We start from the raw sequence: 21,022 nt of genomic DNA on the forward strand, positions 1-21,022 counted from the left end.
AAGATCCTGTTGGAGGATAATGCCAAACCAGTGGTCCAACCACAGAGGAGGCTAAATCCAGCCATGAAGGAGGTGGTGCAGAAAGAGTCACTAATTACTAGAGGCTGGGATTATTATCCTATTTCTGATAGCCCCTGGTGAGCCCTGTCCAAGTTGTCCCCAAAAAGGGAGGCATGACAGTGGTTCAATGAAAAAATGAACTGGTTCCTACAAGAACAGTCACAGGGTGGCGCATGTGTATTGACTACAGAAGGCTCAATACAGCCACCAGAAAGGATCATTTCCCTTACCATTCATAGACCAAATGCTAGAAAGACTAGCTGGTCATGATTACTATTGCTTTTGGATGGCTATTCAGGCTACAACCAAATTGCAGTAGATCCTCAGGACCAAGAGAAAACAGCATTTACTTGCCCTTATGGCGTGTTGCCTACAGAAGGATGCCTTTTGGTCTGTGCAATGCACCTGCAACCTTTCAGAGGTGCATGCTCTCTATCTTTTCAGATATGGTAGAAAAATTTCTGGAAGTCTTCATGGATGACTTCTCAGTATATGGAGACTCATTCAGCTCCTGTCTTAACCACCTATCACTTGTCCTGAAAAGATGCCAAGAGACTAACCTGGTTTTAAACTGGGAGAAATGTCACTTTATGGTGACTGAGGGAATTGTCCTTGGACACAAAATTTCAAGCAGGGGAATAGAGGTGGATAAGGCAAAGGTAGAGGTAATTGAAAAAATTACCACCACCTGCCAATGTTAAGGCAATCAGAAGCTTTCTTGGGCATGCAGGATTCTACAGAAGGTTCAAAAGGATTTTCGAAAATTGCAAAACCTTTAAGTACCTGCTAGCTGCTGACACCATTTGTGTTTGACACACAGTGTCTGCAGGCATTTGAGACCCTGAAAGCTAAACTGGTCACAGCACCAGTCATCTCTGCACCCGATTGGGCATGAGTGTTTGAAACAGAGGCATACAACTTCTGCATGTCATTTACTATGCTAGCCGTGTTCTAAATGATGCACAGAAGAATTACACAACCACAGAAAAATAATTACTTGCAGTGGTTTATGCCATTGACAAGTTTAGATCTTATCTAGTAGGGTCCAAGGTGGTTGTGTACACTGACCATGCTGCTCTTAAATACTTGCTCACAAAGCAGGATTCAAAACCCAGGCTAATAAGATGGGTGTTGCTTCTGCAAGAGTTTGATATAGAAATAAGAGACAGAAAAGGGACAGAGAACCAAGTAGCTGATCATCTGTCCCGAATAGAACCAGTAGCTGGGGCGTCCCTCCCTTCTACTGAGATCTCTGAGACTTTCCCAGATGAGCAACTCTTTGCCATTCAGGAAGCTCCATGGTTTGCAGATATGGCAAACTATAAAGCTGTGAGGTTCATACCAAGGAGTACAGCAATGTGCAAAGAAGAAATTAATTTCAGATGCCAAGTACTACCTCTGGGATGAACCATATCTCTTTAAGAGATGTGCTGACGGAGTGATCCGCAGATGTGTGCCCAGAGAAGAAGCACAAAGGATCCTATGGCACTGCCATGGATCACATTATGGAGGACATTTTGGAAGTGAGCAAACAGCCACTAAAGTCCTCCAGTGTGGCTTCTACTGGCCTACTCTCTATAAAGATTCCCGAGAGTTTGTGCGTAACTGTGACAGTTGCCAAAGAGCTGGTAACCTGCCTCACGGATATGCCATGCCTCAACAAGGGATATTAGAGATAGAATTGTTTGATGTATGGGGAATTGACTTCATGGGGCCATTCCCACCATCATACTCAAACACTTACATTCTGGTGGCGGTGGACTATGTATCTAAGTGGGTAGAAGCAATTGCTACACCCACTAATGATACCAAGACCGTGCTAAAATTCCTCCAGAAACACATCTTCAGCAGATTTGGTGTTCCCAGAGTACTAATCAGTGATGGGGGCACTCATTTCTGCAACAAACAGCTATACTCTGCTATGGTTAGATATGGAATCAGTCATAAAGTGGCAACTTCGTATCATCCACAGACAAATGGGCAAGCTGAAGTCTCTAACAGAGAGCTAAAAAAAATCCTAGAACGGACTGTGATAGCCCAAAGAAAGGATTGGGCAAAGAGCTTGGATGATGCTTTGTGGGCATACAGAACAGCATTCAAGACTCCTATAGGAACCTCTCCATACCAACTGGTGTATGGGAAGGCCTGTCATTTGCCTGTGGAACTGGAACATAAAGCCTACTGGGCAACCAGATTCCTAAACATGGATGCTCAGTTAGCTGGTGAAAAAAGATTGCTCCAGTTAAATGAGCTAGAGGAGTTCAGACTCAATGCCTTTGAAAATGCAAAAATTTATAAGGAAAAGGCAAAGAAGTGGCATGACAAGAAATTGTCAACCAGAGTCTTTGAGCCAGGATAAAAAGTTCTGCTCTTCAACTCCAGGCTCAAATTGTTCCCAGGAAAACTCAAATCCCGGTGGAGGGGTCCATATGTGATCACAGGAGTGTCACCATATGGATATGTTGAGCTTCGGGATGTTGATTCTGACAAAAAGTTCATTGTTAATGGACAGAGAATCAAGCATTATCTTGAGAGCAATTTTGAGCAGGAATGCTCAAAACTGAGACTTGAGTGATTCTCAGTGAAGGTCCAGCTAAAGACAGTAAAGAAGCGCTTGCTGGGAGGCAACCCAGTCATTAGGAGGTTATATGATTAGTTCTTACAGAGGCAAGTATCAAAAATGAAGGAATTCACAGAGTTACAGAAGAATTCAGCTCAAAAAGCAGAGAAAATGAGCTTACTGGCGAAAAAACGCCAGTAAGGGGCATTTTGGGCGTTAAACGCCAGAATGGGTACCATTCTGGGCGTTTAACGCCAGGAATGGTGCCATTTTGGGCGTTAAACGCCAGAATGGGCACCATTCTGGGCGTTTAACGCCAGGTGTGCAGCATCCTGGGCGTTTAGAAAAATGCCCAGTGATAAAGGATTTCTGGCGTTTAACGCCAGCCAGGGCACCTGGCTGGGCGTTAAACGCCCAAAAGGGGCAACAATTGGGCGTTAAATGCCAGAATGGGTGCCATTCTGGGCGTTTAACGCCAGCAAGGTGGGGGGACCACAATTTCGTTTTCAACTCAAATTTTTTTCAAACTTTCCTTTTTTACCCATACTCTTCTACATAAATGCACTTCAACCTTTCATCATTCACTTTCAAATCTTCACAAATCAAAACCATTCTTCAAATCTATTTCAAATTAATCCCAAATCTTCTTCATAAACTCACCCTTTTTTCAAATCCTTTCCATATCTTCTCAAATTTCCTTTCAAATTCTTATTTTTTTCGAAATCTCTCTTCTCCCCCCTTATAAGAACACGTTTGGACCCCTCATTGCCCACACCATTCGAATTTGCTCCTCTCTCTCTTCTTTCCTTTCTTTTGCTTGAGGACAAGCAAACCTCTAAGTTTGGTGTGCTTTTCCGTGATCACTAAGCCAAGATTCATCAATATCATGGCTCCTAAGGGAAAACAAACCAATTTAAGAGGGAAGAAAGAGAATAATCCAAAGAATCTTTGGAATCAAGAGAAGTTCTTAACCAAAGAACATGAAGACCATTATCACAAAATAATGGGTCTGAGGTCAGTGATCCCAGAAGTAAAATTTGATCTGAAAGAAGATGAATATCCGGGGATCCAAGAGCAAATTCGAAACAGAGGATGGGAAGTTCTAACCAATCCTGAGACAAAGGTTGGAAGGAACATGGTTCAGGAATTCTACTCAAATCTGTGGCTGACAGATAAGCAGAGAATGACTAGAACCGCTTACCATACCTACAGAACCATGGTCAGAGGGAAAGTTATGTACTTCCATCTGGACAAAATAAGAGAAATCTTCAAATTGCCTCAACTGCAAGATGATCCTGACTCCTTTAATAGGAGAATGGTGAGAGTAGATAAAGGGTTGGATCAAGTTCTAGAGGACATATGCCTCCCTGGAACTAAGTGGATAACCAATTCAAAGGGTGTCCCAAACCAACTCAAGAGGGGAGACCTCAAACCAATTGCAAGAGGTTGGCTAGACTTTATTGGGCGTTCTATATTGCCCACTAGCAACCGTTCTGAGGTCACCATCAAGAGAGCAGTGATGATTCATTGCATTATGCTTGGAAAAGAAGTGGAGGTTCATCATGTGATTGCCTGTGAGATCTACACAATTGCAAATAAAAATTCCACTGAAGCCAAACTGGCTTACCCAAGCTTAATCTCCTTGCTCTGTAAAGAGGCTGGGGTGAAGATGGGAGTAGATGAATTCATACCCATTGAACATCCAATCACCAAGAAGTCAATGGAAGGACAAGTGCAAGAAAACTCTATCAAAAGGAGGGCGCAGGAGTTCCTCCCTGAATTTCCTAAAATTGGCTACTGGGCCAGCCTAGAAGCATCTATCACCAAGTTGCAAGAAACTATGGAGCAACTTAAGGAAGAACAGCAGAATCAGAACTGCATGCTCTGCAAATTGCTGAAGGAACAAGAGAAGCAAGGGCGTGAAATCCAAGAGATGAAACGCCAAAAGCTCTCCTCTCAAGCTGAGGGAGCATCCACTTCTCAAAATCAAGGTTGTTGAGTCCTAACTCTGCGAAAACCTCTATCATTAGGAGCCTATTTTTTTTTCGTTTTTTTTTGTTTTGTTTTCTATTTCTAGTTTCATCTTATATTTATTTTCTAAGTCTTGTTCTTAATTCATAATTAATAAAATTTAAAGTTTATGCCTTAAAAGCTATGAATGTCCTATGAATCCATCACCTCTCTTAAATGAAAAATGCTTTAATCACAAAAGAACAAGAAGTACAGGATTTCGAAATCTATCCCTGAAACTAGTTGAATTAGTTTGATGTGGTGACAATACTTTTTGTTTTCTGAATGAATGCTTGAACAGTGCATATGTCTTTTGAATTTGTTGTTCTGAGAATGTTAAAATTGTTGGCTCTTGAAAGAATGAGGAGAAAGAGAACTGTTATTGAGGATCTGAAAAATCATCAAATTGATTCTTGAAGCAAGAAAAAGCAGTACTCAAAAAAAAAATTTTCGAAAAAAAAAAGAAGAAAAGAGAAGAAAAAGAAAAAGAAAGAAATAAAGTTGTGAACCAAGGCAAAAAGAGTGTGCTTAAGAACCTTGGACACCTCTAATTGGGGACTTTAGCAAAGCTGAGTCACAATCTAAAAAGGTTCACCCAATTATGTGTCTGTGGCATGTATGTATCCGGTGGTAATACTGGAAGACAGAGTGCTTTGGGCCACAGCCAAGACTCATACACTAGCTATGTTCAAGGATCATTATACTTAACTAGGAGAATCAATAACACTATCTGAGTTCTGAGTTCTCATAGATGCCAATCATTCTGAACTTCAAAGGATAGAGTGAGATGCCAAAACTGTTCGGAGGCAAAAAGCTACTAGTCCCGCTCATTTAATTGGAGCTATGTTTCTTTGATATTTTGGAGTCTATAGTATATTCTCTTCTTTTTATTCTATTTTGATCTTCAGTTGCTTGGGGACAAGCAACAATTTAAGTTTGGTGTTGTGATGAGCGGATAATTTGTACACTTTTTGGCATTGTTTTTAGTATGTTTTCAGTATCTTTTGGTTAGTTTTTAGTATATTTTTATTAGTTTTTAGTTAAAATTCACTTTTCTAGACTTTACTATGAGTTTGTGTGTTTTTCTGTGATTTCAGGTATTTTCTGACTGAAATTGGAGGTTCTGAGCAAAAATCTGATTCAGAGACTGAAAAGGACTGCAGATGCTGTTGGATTCTGACCTCCCTGCACTCGAAGTGGATTTTCTGGAGCTACAGAAGCCCAATTGGCGCGCTCTCAACGGCGTTGGAAAGTAGACATCCTGGGCTTTCCAGCAATATATGATAGCCCATACTTTGCCCAAGATTTGATGGCCCAAACCGGTGTAGCAATTCGGCCTCAGAAATTCCAGCGTTAAACGCCGGAACTGGCATAAAACTTGGAGTTAAACGCCCAAACTGGCATGAAAGCTGGCGTTTAACTCCAGAAAAGGTCTCTACACGAAAATGCTTCATTGCTCAGCCCAAGCACACACCAAGTGGGCCCGGAAGTGAATTTTTCTGTCATTTACTCATTTCTGTAAACCTTAGGATACTAGTTTACTATTAATAGGATCTTTTGACATTGTATCAAGGACCTCATGACATTTTTACACATTTCATTGTATACCTTCCACGGCATGAGTCTCTAAACCCCATGGTTGGGGGTGAGGAGCTCTGCTGTGTCTTGATGGATTAATGCAATTACTACTGTTTCTTATTCAATCATGCTTGCCTCCATTCTAAGATATCACTTGCTCTTAACCCGGATGAATGTGATGATCCGTGACACTCATCATCATTCTCAACTATGAACATGTGCCTGACAACCACCTCTGTTCTACCTTAGATTAAGTAGATATCTCTTGGATTCCTTAAACCAGAATCTTCGTGGTATAAGCTAGAACTGATGGCGGCATTCAAGAGAATCCGGAAGGTCTAAACCTTGTCTGTGGTATTCTGAGTAGGATTCAATGACTGAATGACTGTGACGTGCTTCAAACTCCTAGCAGGCGGGGCGTTAGTGACAGACGCAAAAGGATCGATGGATTCTATTCCGGCCTGACCGAGAACCGACAGCTGATTAGCCATGCTGTGACAGAGCATAAGAACATTTTCACTGAGAGGATGGGAGGTAGCCACTGACAACGGTGAAACCCTACATACAGCTTGCCATGGAAGGAGCCTTGCGTGTTTGATGAAGAAGACAGTAGGAAAGCAGAGATTCAGAAGATGGAGCATCTCCAAAGCCTCAACCTATTCTCATTTACTGCTGAACAAGTAACCATTTCATGTTCTTTTACTTTTTACAATCAATCCTGATAATTTCTGATATCCTGACTAAGATTTACAAGATAACCATAGCTTGCTTCAAGCCGACAATCTCCGTGGGATCGACCCTTGCTCACGCAAGGTATTACTTGGACGACCCAGTGCACTTGCTGGTTAGTTGTGCGGGATTGCAAAAGTGTTATTGCAATTTCGTGCACCACCTTCCCATACACCAATTGGTATGGAGAGGTTCCTATAGGAGTCTTGAATGCTGTTCTGTATGCCCACAGAGCATCATCCAAGCTCTTTGCCCAATCCTTTCTTCGGGCTATCACAGTCCGTTCTAGGATTCTTTTTAGCTCTCTGTTAGAGACTTCAGCTTGCCCATTTGTCTGTGGATGATACGGAGTCGCCACTTTATGGCTAATTCCATATCTAACCATAGCAGAGTGTAGCTGTCTGTTGCAGAAATGAGAGCCCCCATCACTGATTAGTACTCTGGGAATACCAAATCTGCTGAAGATGTGTTTCTGGAGGAATTTTAGCACTGTCTTGGTATCATTAGTGGGTGTAGCAATTGCTTCTACCCACTTAGATACATAGTCCACCGCCACCAGAATGTAAGTGTTTGAGTATGATGGTGGGAATGGCCCCATGAAGTCAATTCCCCATACATCAAACAATTCTATCTCTAATATCCCTTGTTGAGGCATGGCATATCCGTGAGGCAGGTTACCAGCTCTTTGGCAACTGTCACAGTTACGCACAAACTCTCGGGAATCTTTATAGAGAGTAGGCCAGTAGAAGCCACACTGGAGGACTTTAGTGGCTGTTCGCTCACTTCCAAAATGTCCTCCATACTGTGATCCATGGCAATGCCATAGGATCCTTTGTGCCTCTTCTCTGGGTACACATCTGCGGATCACTCCGTCAGCACAACTCTTAAAGAGATATGGTTCATCCAAGAGGTAGTACTTGGCATCTGAAATTAATTTCTTTCTTTGCACACTGCTGTACTCCTTGGGTATGAACCTCACAGCTTTATAATTTGCAATATCTGCAAACCAAGGAGCTTCCTGAATGGCAAAGAGTTGCTCATCTGGGAAAGTCTCAGAGATCTCAGTAGAAGGGAGGGACGCCCCAGCTATTGGTTCTATTCGGGACAGATGATCAGCTACTTGGTTCTCTGTCCCTTTTCTGTCTCTTATTTCTATATCAAACTCTTGCAGAAGCAACACCCATCTTATTAGCCTGGGTTTAGAATCCTGCTTTGTGAGCAAGTATTTAAGAGCAGCATGGTCAGTGTACACAACCACCTTGGACCCTACTAGATAAGATCTAAACTTGTCAATGGCATAAACCACTGCAAGTAATTCTTTTTCTGTGGTTGTGTAATTCTTCTGTGCATCATTTAGAACACAGCTAGCATAATAAATGACATGCAGAAGTTTGTTATGCCTCTGTCCCAACACTGCACCAATGGCATGGTCACTGGCATCACACATTAATTCAAATGGCAATGTCCAATCTGGTGCAGAGATGACTGGTGCTGTGACCAGCTTAGCTTTCAGGGTCTCAAACGCCTGCTGACACTGTGTGTCAAACACAAATGGCGTATCAGCAGCTAGCAGGTTACTCAAAGGTTTTGCAATTTTCGAAAAATCCTTTATAAACCTTCTATAAAATCCTGCATGCCCCAGAAAGCTTCTGATTGCCTTAACATTGGCAGGTGGTGGTAATTTTTCAATTACTTCTACCTTTGCCTTATCCACCTCTATTCCCTTGTTTGAAATTTTGTGCCCAAGGACAATTCCTTCAGTCACCATAAAGTGACATTTCTCCCAGTTTAAAACCATGTTAGTTTCTTGGCATCTTTTCAGGACAAGTGATAGGTGGTTAAGACAGGAGCTGAATGAGTCTCCATATACTGAGAAGTCATCCATGAAGACTTCCAGAAATTTCTCTACCATATCTGAGAAGATAGAGAGCATGCACCTCTGAAAGGTTGCAGGTGCATTGCACAGACCAAAAGGCATCCTTCTGTAGGCAAACACGCCAGAAGGGCAGGTAAATGCCGTTTTCTCTTGGTCCTGAGGATCTACTGCAATTTGGTTGTAGCCTGAATAGCCGTCCAAAAAGCAGTAATAATCATGACCAGCTAGTCTTTCTAGCATTTGGTCTATGAATGGTAAAGGGAAATGATCCTTTCTGGTGGCTGTATTGAGCCTTCTGTAGTCAATACACATATGCCACCCTGTAACTGTTCTTGTAGGAACCAGTTCATTTTTTTCATTATGAACCACTGTCATGCCTCCCTTCTTGGGGACAACTTGGACAGGGCTCACCCAGGGGCTATCAGAAATAGGATAAATAATCCCAGCCTCTAGTAATTTAGTGACCTCCTTCTGCACTACCTCCTTTATGGTTGGATTTAGCCTCCTTTGTGGTTGGACCACTGGTTTGGCATTATCCTCCAACAGAATCTTGTGCATGCATCTAGCTGGGCTAATGCCCTTGAGATCACTTATGGACCACCCAAGAGTTGTCTTGTGTGTCCTTAGCACTTGAATCAGTGCTTCCTCTTCCTGTGGATTTAAAGCAGAGCTTATGATTACTGGAAAAGTTTCACCCTCTCCCATAAATGCATATTTCAGGGATGGTGGTAGTGGTTTGAGTTCAGGTTTGGGAGGTCTATCCTCCTCCTGAGGAATTTTCGAAAATTCCTTTGTTTCCTGTGGTTCTTCTTGATCAGGTTGAACATCCTTGAAGATGTCTTCATGCTCTGATTCTAGGCTTTCAGTCATATTGATCTCTTCTACCAGAGAATCAATGATGTCAGCGCCCATGCAGTCATTTGGTGTGTCTGGATGCTGCATAGCTTTCACAGCATTCAACTTGAACTCATCCTCATTGACTCTCAGGGTTACTTCCCCTTTGTGTACATCAATGAGAGTTCTCCCAGTTGCTAAGAAAGGTCTTCCTAGAATGAGAGTTGCACTCTTGTGCTCCTCCATTTCCAGCACCACAAAGTCAGTTGGAAAGGCAAATGGCCCAACCTTGACAATCATATCCTCTATTATGCCTGATGGATGTTTAATGGAGCCATCAGCAAGTTAGAGGCATATCCTGGTTGGTTTGACTTCTCCAGTCAACCCAAGCTTTCTGATAGTGGATGCAGGTATTAGATTGATGCTTGCTCCAAGATCACATAGGGCTGTCTTGGTGCAAGCGCCCTCTAATGTGCATGGTATCATAAAGCTTCCAGGATCTTGAAGCTTTTCTGGTAAGCTTTTCAGAATGACTGCACTGCATTCTTCAGTGAGAAACACTTTTTCAGTTTCTCTCCAATCCTTCTTATGACTTAAGATCTCTTTCATGAACTTAGCATAGGAAGGTATTTGCTCAAGTGCCTCTGCAAACGGAATCTTTATTTCAAGAGTCCTTAGATAGTCTGCAAAGCGGGCAAATTGCTTATCCTGTTCCGCTTTGCGGAGTTTCTGAGGATAAGGCATCTTGGCTTGATATTCTTCAACCTTAGATGCTGCAGGTTTATTTCTTACAGAAGTGGTTGAAGAAGCCTTGTTAGAGGGATTACTGTCAGCACTCTCAGGTGTCTGATCTCCCCTTGGCGTCTGAACGCCAGGATTGGGTGGAAAATGGGCGTTTAACGCCAACTTTTCCCCCTTTTCTGGCGTTTGAACGCCAGAACTGGGCAAGGAATGGGCGTTTAACGCCAGCTTTCCTTCCCTTTCTGGCGTTTGAACACCAATAACATTCCTCTCTGGGCTCTTACTGTCCTCAGAGGGATTTTGAACATTGGTTTGGTTATCCTCTGTCAATTGTTCCTTGTTTGGCTTTTTGCTCTTTTGAACAGTGGTATTCAGTGTTCTCCCACTCCTCAGTTGAACTGCTTGACATTCTTCTGTTATCTGTTTAGATATTTGCTGTTTTGCTTGATTCAACTGCAGTTCTATGTTCTTGTTAGCAACCTTAGTATCATGGAGCATTTCTTTAAATTCTGCTAACTGTTCTGTCATCAGGAGCAATTGTTGATTAAACTCATTCATCTGTTCTTGAGGATTAGGATCAGTGACTAATGCCATGACTTCCTCTTTTGGAACGAACTCATTGCTAGAATATAAGTATTGATTTCTAGCAACAGTGTCTATAAGCTCTTGAGCTTCTTCAATTGTCTTCCTCATGTGTATAGATCCACCAGCTGAGTGGTCTAAAGACATCTGAGCTTTTTCTGTGAGCCCATAGTAGAAGATGTCTAACTGTACCCACTCTGAAAACATTTCAGAGGGGCATTTTCTAAGCATACCTCTATACCTCTCCCAGGCATTATAAAGGGATTCATTATCCTCTTGTTTAAAGCCTTGGATGTCCAGCCTTAGCTGTGTCATCCTCTTTGGAGGGTAAAAATGATTCAGGAATTTGTCTGATAACTGTTTCCATGTTTTTATGCTTGCTGTAGGTTGGTTATTCAACCACCTTTTAGCTTGATCTTTTACAGCAAATGGAAACAGTAATAGTCTGTAGACATCCTGATCTACCTCTTTATCATGTACTGTGTCAGCAATTTGTAAGAACTGTGCCAGAAACTCAGTAGGTTCTTCCTGTGGAAGACCGGAATACTGGCAATTTTGCTGCACTATGATAATGAGTTGAGGATTTAGCTCAAAGCTGCTTGCTTTGATGGGAGGTGTACAGATGCTACTCCCATATGCAGCAGTAATGGAGTTAGCATATGACCCCAGAGTCCTTTTGGACTGATCAATCCCTCTTAGGTCCATAATGGACAAAAGGGAAATGATAATGATTGCAAATAGATAAATTGTGTTTTTTTTTTTTTTGAATCAACCGAAAAAAATAAAATAAAACAAAAGGCAATTAAAATAAAAAATTCGAAAATCAATAAGAAAATAAGATCAAAGCAAATTGAGAACTGAATCAATTAGTTAATTAAAAAGATTTTGAAAATAGCAATTAAAAAGATATGATTGAAAAATTTTTATGAAAAAGATTTGATTTTTGAAAAGAGGAAAGAGAAGAACAACAAAAAGACACCAAACTTAAAATTTTTAGAAAATCAAACACTAATTTTCGAAAATTTTAAAGGAAAAACACAAAGAGGACACCAAACTTAAAATATGAAACTAGACTCAACTAAAAGACTTTAAACCAACAAAAATAAAACAGTCCTAATCTAAGCAACAAGATAAGCCGTCAGTTGTCCAAACTCGAACAATCCCCGACAACGGCGCCAAAAACTTGGTGCACGAAAATGCAATAACACTTTTGCAATCCCGCACAACTAACCAGCAAGTGCACTGGGTCATCCAAGTAATACCTTGCGTGAGCAAGGGTCGATCCCACGGAGATTGTCGGCTTGAAGCAAGCTATGGTTATCTTGTAAATCTTAGTCAGGATATCAGAAATTATCAGGATTGATTGTGAAAAGCAAAAGAACATGAAATAGGTACTTGTTTTGCAGTAATGGAGAATAGGTTGAGGCTTTGGAGATGCTCCATCTTCTGAATCTCTGCTTTCCTACTGTCTACTTCTTCAAACACGCAAGGCTCCTTCCATGGCAAGCTGTATGTAGGGTTTCACCGTTGTCAGTGGCTACCTCCCATCCTCTCAGTGAAAATGTTCCTATGCTCTGTCACAGCATGGCTAATCATCTGTCGGTTCTCGGTCAGGCCGGAATAGAATCCAGTGATTCTTTTGCGTCTGTCAGTAATGCCCCGCCTGCTAGGAGTTTGAAGCACGTCACAGTCATTCAGTCATTGAATCCTACTCAGAATACCACAGACAAGGTTTAGACCTTCCGAATTCTCTCGAATGCCACCATCAGTTCTAGCTTATACCACGAAGATTCTGGTTAAGGAATCCAAGCAGAACAGAGGTGGTTGTCAGGCACATGTTCATAGTTGAGAATGATGATGAGTGTCACGGATCATCACATTCATCCGGGTTAAGAGCAAGTGATATCTTAGAATAGAAGCAAGCATGATTGAATAAGAAACAATAGTAATTGCATTAATCCATCAAGACACAGCAGAGCTCCTCACCCCCAACCATGGGGTTTAGAGACTCATGCCGTGGAATGTACACAAAGAAACGTGTAAAATGTCATGAGGTACAGATACAATGTCAAAAGGTCCTATTAATAGTAAACTAGTATCCTAAGGTTTACAGAAATGAGTAAATGACAGAAAAATTCACTTCCGGGCCCACTTGGTGTGTGCTTGGGCTGAGCAATGAAGCATTTTCGTGTAGAGACCTTTTCTGGATTTAAACGCCAGCTTTCATGCCAGTTTGGGCGTTTAACTCCAAGTTTTATGCCAGTTCCAGCGTTTAACGCTGGAATTCCTGAGGGTGACTTTAAACGCCGGTTTGGGCCATCAAATCTTGGGCAAAGTATAGACTATCATATATTGCTGGAAAGCCCAGGATGTCTACTTTCCAATGCCGTTGAGAGCGCGCCAATTGGGCTTCTGTAGCTCCAGAAAATCCACTTCGAGTGCAGGGAGGTCAGAATCCAACAGCATCTGCAGTCCTTTTCAGTCTCTAAATCAGATTTTTGCTCAGAACCTTCAATTTCAGTCAGAAAATACCTGAAATCACAGAAAAACACACAAACTCATAGTAAAGTCCAGAAAAGTGAATTTTAACTAAAAACTACTAAAAATATACTAAAAACTAACTAAAAGATACTAAAAACATACTAAAAACAGTGCCAAAAAGGGTACAAATTATCCGCTCATCAGTAGCCCAAAAAGCATAGCCGTAGCCTAAGGCATCATTTTTTTTCACTTTTAGCTACACTTTTTAAGTGTACCTGAATGGGTGTTTTTCTTGTAGTGACTCCAATAAAAAATCTAATCCGATTAAAGAGTTCGTATATTTTTCCTTTACACGTTGACGTCAGTTTTGTTCGAAAGAAATTGATGGTGGAGTTTTTTCTAAATTTGTATGGTTCGACCTGTTGGTGTACTAGAAAACATAACCGATTTTTGATGTTTTCTTCTTCAGTCATTTAGTAAGAAAGCTTCTCTAAAGTTTCTGTTATTTTGATTTTATATAGAGGTAGGGTTATGGAAAATTTTCACCGATTAAATTTGTTTTGGTTAAGTGAATTGATGTTGTAATTGATTATTGATTGAATTTATATTTAATTTTTGTGATATATTGATGAATTTGTGGAATTCATGATTCGATCATGATGAGGCCAGCAGGAACCAAATTATTTGATGAAATTGGGAGCTGGGATATTGTTGAGAAACATTAGAAATTGATGAGATTCAATGGTTGAGAGATTAACTGAGAAATGACGAAAAATTGGTAACCGTAAAGTTTAAAAACATATTAAAAATTATATATATTTTCAAACAGATTTTAATAAAGGATTTTTAGGTTCAAAAGGGCTATGATTGTTACCATCATAATATTATTATTTTGAGAAATAAAATTGTATTTTGATAAAAGTTGAGATTGATTTTGTAAAAATATAAATTTCAGGGTATTTTGAACAAAAAATAAAAGTTTCGGAGTAAACTGGATATTTTATAAGAGTTCAGTGTTATTTCTAAAAAATAGAAAATTAAATTAGTAATTTTTCTAAATATGAAGTTAAAAATAGTAATTTTATAAAATGTTGGGTTATAAGTAAAATATTTAAAAAGTTTTAAGTTAGAATATAATTTCTAAAAGCTTCAAGAATAGGACCTTAATAAATAGGTTTTGATATAAAAAAATAATGCTAACACTCTTTTATTATAAATACTAGCTTACTTGTATCAATATAATATAGTAGTATTTTATTTTAAAGATATTATTTTATTTATGATATAGTAAAAGGATAAGCAGAAAACTGTCCTAAAAACTTTAGAAAGACAAATATAAATTAAGAATCTTTTATTCTCTTTCTACAAGATACTTAGGGAAATGTGAGAGAATAATGCGAAGTTAATTTATATTGTGGAATGATAAGAAAGAAAAGAAGAAAAAAAAGAAATGAAAAGAAAAAGATTAAAGAAATCTCTACAGTAGAGTAGAGAGCAAAGACTAAAAGAATCTAAAGAAGCTCTGCCACAGGAGAGTAGAGAACAGAAAAGAAAAGAATATATTAATTAAAAGAATATCTGTCACAGGAGAGTAGAGAGCAAAGACTAAAAGATTCTAATGAATATTTGCCACAAGAGAGCAAAACACAGAAAAAGAAGAGAATGTATTAATTAAAGGAATTTCTGCCACAGGAGAGCAAATGACAAAGATAAAATGACTTTAAAAGATTGTCTACCACATGAGAGCAGATGCAACCTTGTTTGGGCCTTAGTGTCAAATATATAGTGGGGACACCCATACATTGAAAACTGTTTTCCAGATGTAAACATATTACAATACATTTAAAAGTCACATTGTATGCAGTCTGGCCGTAAGACTTATATGCACACTATATGCATCTGTTAAGTCATATCTGAGACTTGCGCCCGGGTAATGTCGGGAGCGGGTAGGTAACTGATACATGAGCTCATGGCCTGCATAGGACTAGACATGCATCATGCTTGTTTGCGCATATCTCTATGCTGTGTAACTCTGCAATTGTGCCTGTGCTGTATGATTGATTGACTTATGTATTCTTTTATTATTTATGTTTGTATGTGTCCTGTTGTTGGTTGCGGTTGGCTAATAATAGTAAAATGAACTTAACTTCTAATTCCGATCCTACTAAGAGCTCCCCAATTGTTACCCCTCTTCCTTCCACCCTACAGACAGAAACGGGAGTGCTCTTCTATGACATACCAGTAGATTCTACTTATGAGGACCTCGCTTAAGTAGCCATCTGAGTTGGAGTGGACTTGGTGCCCATCTGCATATATATACTCTACGACCCATCAAAGAGAAAGATTACGTAGTTGTTGCTATTTTAGAGACATCCTATTTAGCCACGCTTAAACATGTAGATTGTCTTTCCCTCACTTTTGTGACCTTAGAGGGGATTAGACTTATAGAGAGAATTAGGCTAGCTTGGATTCCAGTTTAGGAGATTTTGAATAGGACAGGACCTAGGATGTCATATACCAGGAATGTTCTGAATGGATTATGTACAAAGTTGACGACTTATCACCGTTACTTGGTTCCTTATATATATTTGTGAGATGCTTATGAATATTTTTATATTATCTTGTGACTGTTATTATATCTTCTGTTGATGTGTGTTGACTTGATGTTTTGTTAAAAAGAAAAAGTTTTTCGTAAAATCGTCAACGCGTTAACTGTGATCAGGCTCATATTTATTAAATAATAGATAATAATTAGAAATACAAGTTAGTAGCACTCAGTTTTTAGAATGATCCAGATATAATGAAAATTGGGTCGTTACAATTTATTATCATAGCGGTTCGTTCTTATTAGAGCCTCGAAAATGGACTGAATCATGCTTCACTACATACTCTATTGTGTATCTCATGCTTATAGAATATATATCTAATATATGGTACTTGATTGTCTTTGTGTATTCATTCTGACAATGTTCACTCTCGACTTGAGATATTAAGACTGATCACCTTAATGTTGATTGTTTGGTGTGAACAGGATCTTGATGGCTGCACGGGAACAAGGACATAGTGTGAAAAGTGATAATTCGAGGAATATTTCGATGAGAGACGTGGACGCTTTTATAGCTGCGGTAAATACCATGGCTGATGCTGTACGTGAAACGGCGACTGCTACTACCCGAACAATTGACCGTTTAGGAGAACGTAATGGTGACCATAATAAAAATCATAATGGTCAGCATAACAGAGATAGCAACCGTAATAAGGATGCTAGGAATAACGAAAAACCTATGACACTGGCAGTTTTTCTGAAAGTGAATCCACCTAAGTTTAAGGGAACGCTTATTGCGACTGAAGCCGACAATTGGTTCCGTAGTATTGAGAAGTCGTTGCGAGTGTAACATGTGCCAGAAGGACAACATGTGGAGTTTACGACGTATATGCTAGAGGGAGAAGTTGAGCACAGGTGGCATGGAGTACAACGGTTGCTTCGGAAGAATGTTGGAGAGATTCGTTTGGATATTTTTAAGGAAGAATTCTACAAGAAATTATACTTTCCTAGATAAGTTCGTGATGCCAAGGAGATGGAACTGATGTAGTTGAGGCAGGGGAATATGTCGGTGGCAGAGTATACTCGAAGATTTAAAGATCTATGCCGATTCTCCAAGATCTGTCAGAAAAATCCAGATGATTTTGAAGAATGGAAGTGTTTGAAGTTTGCAGAAGGACTTCGTGACGAACTGATGCATTCGTTGGTACCACTTGAGATACGAAATTTTGCGAAGTTTGCCAATAAGAGTCAATTGGTGGAAGATTGTACGAAGAAGGTGGCAGTAGTAAAAATGAGTCGTCAAGATTTTCCTCCAAAGAATTTTAATCGGTATATGGTCCCTCAGGGAAAGAACTTTAAAATGAATGGGACACCTTCATATGGGAATCAGCAAGTTGGTAATCTTGCTGCTCGTGGCAATGGTGATAGGCAAGGACGAGATACATATAGGCAACCACAGCCAGCGCTAGCAAACTTTTTTTGTGATCAGTGTGAAAAAAACTATGGTAGAAATCCTTGTTGATTTGGTTCAAACGTTGTTACTTTCGTGGTGAGCCTAGAGACATGGTGAGGCTTTTTTATTTATATATGTATGAGAAATTTATTATTTCCCATAATGCATGGCTGAAAACTGTGCTCAAATTGCATATTGCCATTTCAGGTTCATCACTCACGAAATGGAATTACTCTCCATTTCATGCAAGGTGCCCATGAAATGAGTGCAGTGCATCAGACACTCCATTCGAAGTTTGGCAGCCACGAAATGGAGGAAACCAATCTCACCATATGCCACACTTTCTCATGTATTTCATCGAACAACTTAAAAGCCTTATATACATTCTCATCCTTACAATATTCTTTGATTATACAATCATAAGCATAAACATTGAGCACCGTTCCTCTCTGCTTCATATTTTCATACATTAGAAATGCTTCCTTTTGAAGGCCATACTTGATGAACCCGTTTATCAATACACTATAAGTGTGCTGATTGGGAACTAAGCCCAACCCCTCCATCTTACAAAACAACTTCTTTGCCAAATGAACATCCTCAATCTTGCAACAACCATCAATCAAGGTAGTGTATAAGATAACATTTAGAGAAAAACCCATGCGAATCAACAAAGCCAAAAGCCAAAAACTCTTGATCAAGTCACCAATTTCATAGTAACCCTTGATCCCGAAACTGTAGACATCCATAGCAACCTTACCCTTCATTTCATTGAAAAGTAGCTATGCTTTACCAAAATAATTAGATCTAAGGAGCAAGATCAAAAGGTTATTAAAGGTGTTTGATGTGGGAAAATAGGCATTACAAACCATGTGGTTGAGGAAATAGAGAGCTTGATCAGGTAAGTGAGAATGAACATAGGCATTAATGATTGCCTCGTAGGGAAAAGTTTGTGTTGAATTATGAATGAACTGGGTGTGGCCAATTCATTGGTAGCACACACGAATTGGTCCCCTCCCCTTCACCCCCTTTTAGCCTTGACATGGTCCAATTCGTGGTTGGTGAGCTTGGTTTCCTCCATTTTGTGGCTTCCAAACTTGGAATGGAGTTTCAGATGCACTGCACCCAATTCGTGGGTGATGAACCTGAAATGGCAATGCGCAATTTGAGCACAGTTTTCATCTATGTGCATTATGAAAAATAATGAATTTCTCATACATATATAAATAAAAAAGCCCACATGGTGAGGAACTGTGTTAAGAAGATTGCTCAAGATTTAGCTAAACCTCAACAACAAGGGCGAGTTTTCACCATAATTGCTAATGATGCTACACATTTTAACCTCCCGACCCGAGGTAAATGTTATTAAGACGTAACTCCTAGTTGTATTATGTGATTCGGGTGCATTGCATTTCTTCATTCTTATATCTGCTACATGTAAGTTAGGATTAGATTTCTTCCTCTAGTAAAAGTGGTATAGTGATGCAATGAAAGAGTGGGACACACGTAGAAGCTGAAAATTATTTCAATCTAACATATCATCTTCTCTTCTATTGTTCTTGTTAAAGTTCTTTGCCTCTGATTTCTTTCTTAAGAGTACGATTTAATTCTGTTTCTAATACACTGCACTATATCTATATATCCTTGTTTAGTTAGAATTCCATTAAGCTTTTCGAACTCTTACGAACACTGTCTGTACTTTTCATCCTTTTCTTTCTAAACTCCTTTGCTTGAGCTTGAGTTTGTCTGGTGTCATATGCGATATCCTATTTTTCTCAGATACGGTTTGTGAACGTGGAAGATGAGATCGGCTTGTGTGTGATATCACTAGAAATTTCACAAGTTGCAGATGCGATGGAAAGGCTTAGCAAGACGATTATGGATTAAGAAAGTGGTCATGTTTTGTTGAAGACTCTAAACGTACGCCATGTTTATTTGTCAAACCCCGAGTCTCATACTTATGAGGTTTAATTTGTATTAAACCTATCCTATAACTTCTGTACCACAATATACTTTTTCTCCTGTTCCCATAAAATATGATTTTTCTCATGTTTGAAAATTCAACATGTTAAATCTTTTTGTTTTCTTTGACATGTTTGAAAGGGAAGTTAGTATGAATCTCTTCCATATTATATCAATTTTCGAGGACAAAAATTTTTGTTAGATGGATAGAATGTAACGACCCGCATTTTTGAAAATCTAAATACAAATAAGTTATAATTTATTTTATTAATTTGAGCTCCTTATTTTTAGAAACTAATTTATTAAGAAAGATAAATTTATTTTTTTTATAATAACTAAAGTTCAAATTAATTAGGATTTTTATATAATTTTATTATAATGAGATCTTTTGAAAAAAAATATAAAATTATTACTATATTGATATTTTATTTTTACCCTCTTTAATTAAAATAAAGATTTGTTTAATAATATTATTATCAAGTTCAAAATCTGCCGGTACAAGTAAATATTGGTACTCTTGGATGAACTTAGTTTTGCTAATACTTCATCATATATCTTCTATTCTTATGTTACTAATATTATTTATATTAGTAACTCATATATATATATATATATTATTACCTGTATTTTAATATATCCACTTTTCATGATTATCCGTTTAAGATATTTTTAACTTAATGACACATGGCCCCTTTCGACACGTGCTCCCCCTTCATTAACACATTATCATCATCATTCTTTCTTATCTTCATTTCATTCTAACCGAACTAGGAAAAGAAAGAAAGTGACCGTGAGAGAGAAAGAGAAACCATGAACACCATAACCTTTCAATATCGATTTCTTGTGATTTGTAACCCCAATAAAAAAATCTAATCCGATTAAAATGTTCATATCTTTCTCCTTTACATGTTGATGTCAGTTTTATTCGGGAGAAGCTGACGGTAGAGTTTTTTCCAAATTTGCATGGTTCAGCCGGTTGGTGTACTAGGAAGCATAGCCGATTTCTGACATTTACTTCTTCAGTTGTTCAGTCAGAAAGCTTCTCTGGAGTTTCTATTATTTTGATTTTGTACGGAGGTAGGGTTATAATGCGTGAGCATCTTTTCTATCTTTTCCTAGTGAATTTGCATCTAATTTGTTGAGTTTAATAAAGAATTAATTATCTTTTAGCCAATATGGATGCTACTTTGAGTCTTTTACAATTTTGTTTATTTTAGGTAGCATTCGGCTGGATTTGGTGGAGTTTCTGCAGTACAAGAATAAAAGGAGATGGCAGCGAGGAGCGACGCATACGCGTGACTGATGCGGACGCGTGATTTGAAGAATTTCACAGCGACGCGTGCGCGTGACTGACGCGTATGCGTGATTTGAAGATTTGCTCAGCGACGTGTACTCGTGAATGACGCGTACGCGTGACATGCGCCACGAGCAGAAAACGCAGAAAGCACTGTGGGGTGATTTCTGGGCCCCATTTTAGCACCCAAGTTAGGTGCGGATCCAGTGAAGCTAAGTGGTCCCCACATTACAAGACGCGGAGTAGTTAGTTAATTCTGATTTAAATTCAAATTTGAATTTAAAATAGGAAAAGATATTATTTTAATTTTAGAAATTAGA

The 21,022-nt window shown here is 39.1% G+C and overlaps 1 protein-coding gene across 1 annotated transcript; it reads right to left on the minus strand.

Moving 5' to 3' along the window:
- Positions 1-17,724: 17,724 nt before the first annotated feature.
- On the minus strand, positions 17,725-18,213 carry LOC130939819 (pentatricopeptide repeat-containing protein At4g11690-like). Its single transcript, XM_057867892.1, has one exon. The coding sequence runs from the start codon at positions 18,211-18,213 to the stop codon at positions 17,725-17,727; it is 489 nt and encodes a 162-aa protein (XP_057723875.1).
- Between the last annotated feature and the right edge of the window lie 2,809 nt (positions 18,214-21,022).

The sequence above is a fragment of the Arachis stenosperma genome, chromosome 7 (genome assembly GCF_014773155.1).
Source record: "Arachis stenosperma cultivar V10309 chromosome 7, arast.V10309.gnm1.PFL2, whole genome shotgun sequence".
In the NCBI taxonomy this organism is placed as follows: domain Eukaryota; kingdom Viridiplantae; phylum Streptophyta; class Magnoliopsida; order Fabales; family Fabaceae; genus Arachis; species Arachis stenosperma.

What these genes read in the sequence shown, in the direction of transcription:
- LOC130939819 (XM_057867892.1), bottom strand. Translation starts at nt 18,213, where the DNA reads ATGAAGGGTAAGGTTGCTATGGATGTCTACAGTTTCGGGATCAAGGGT.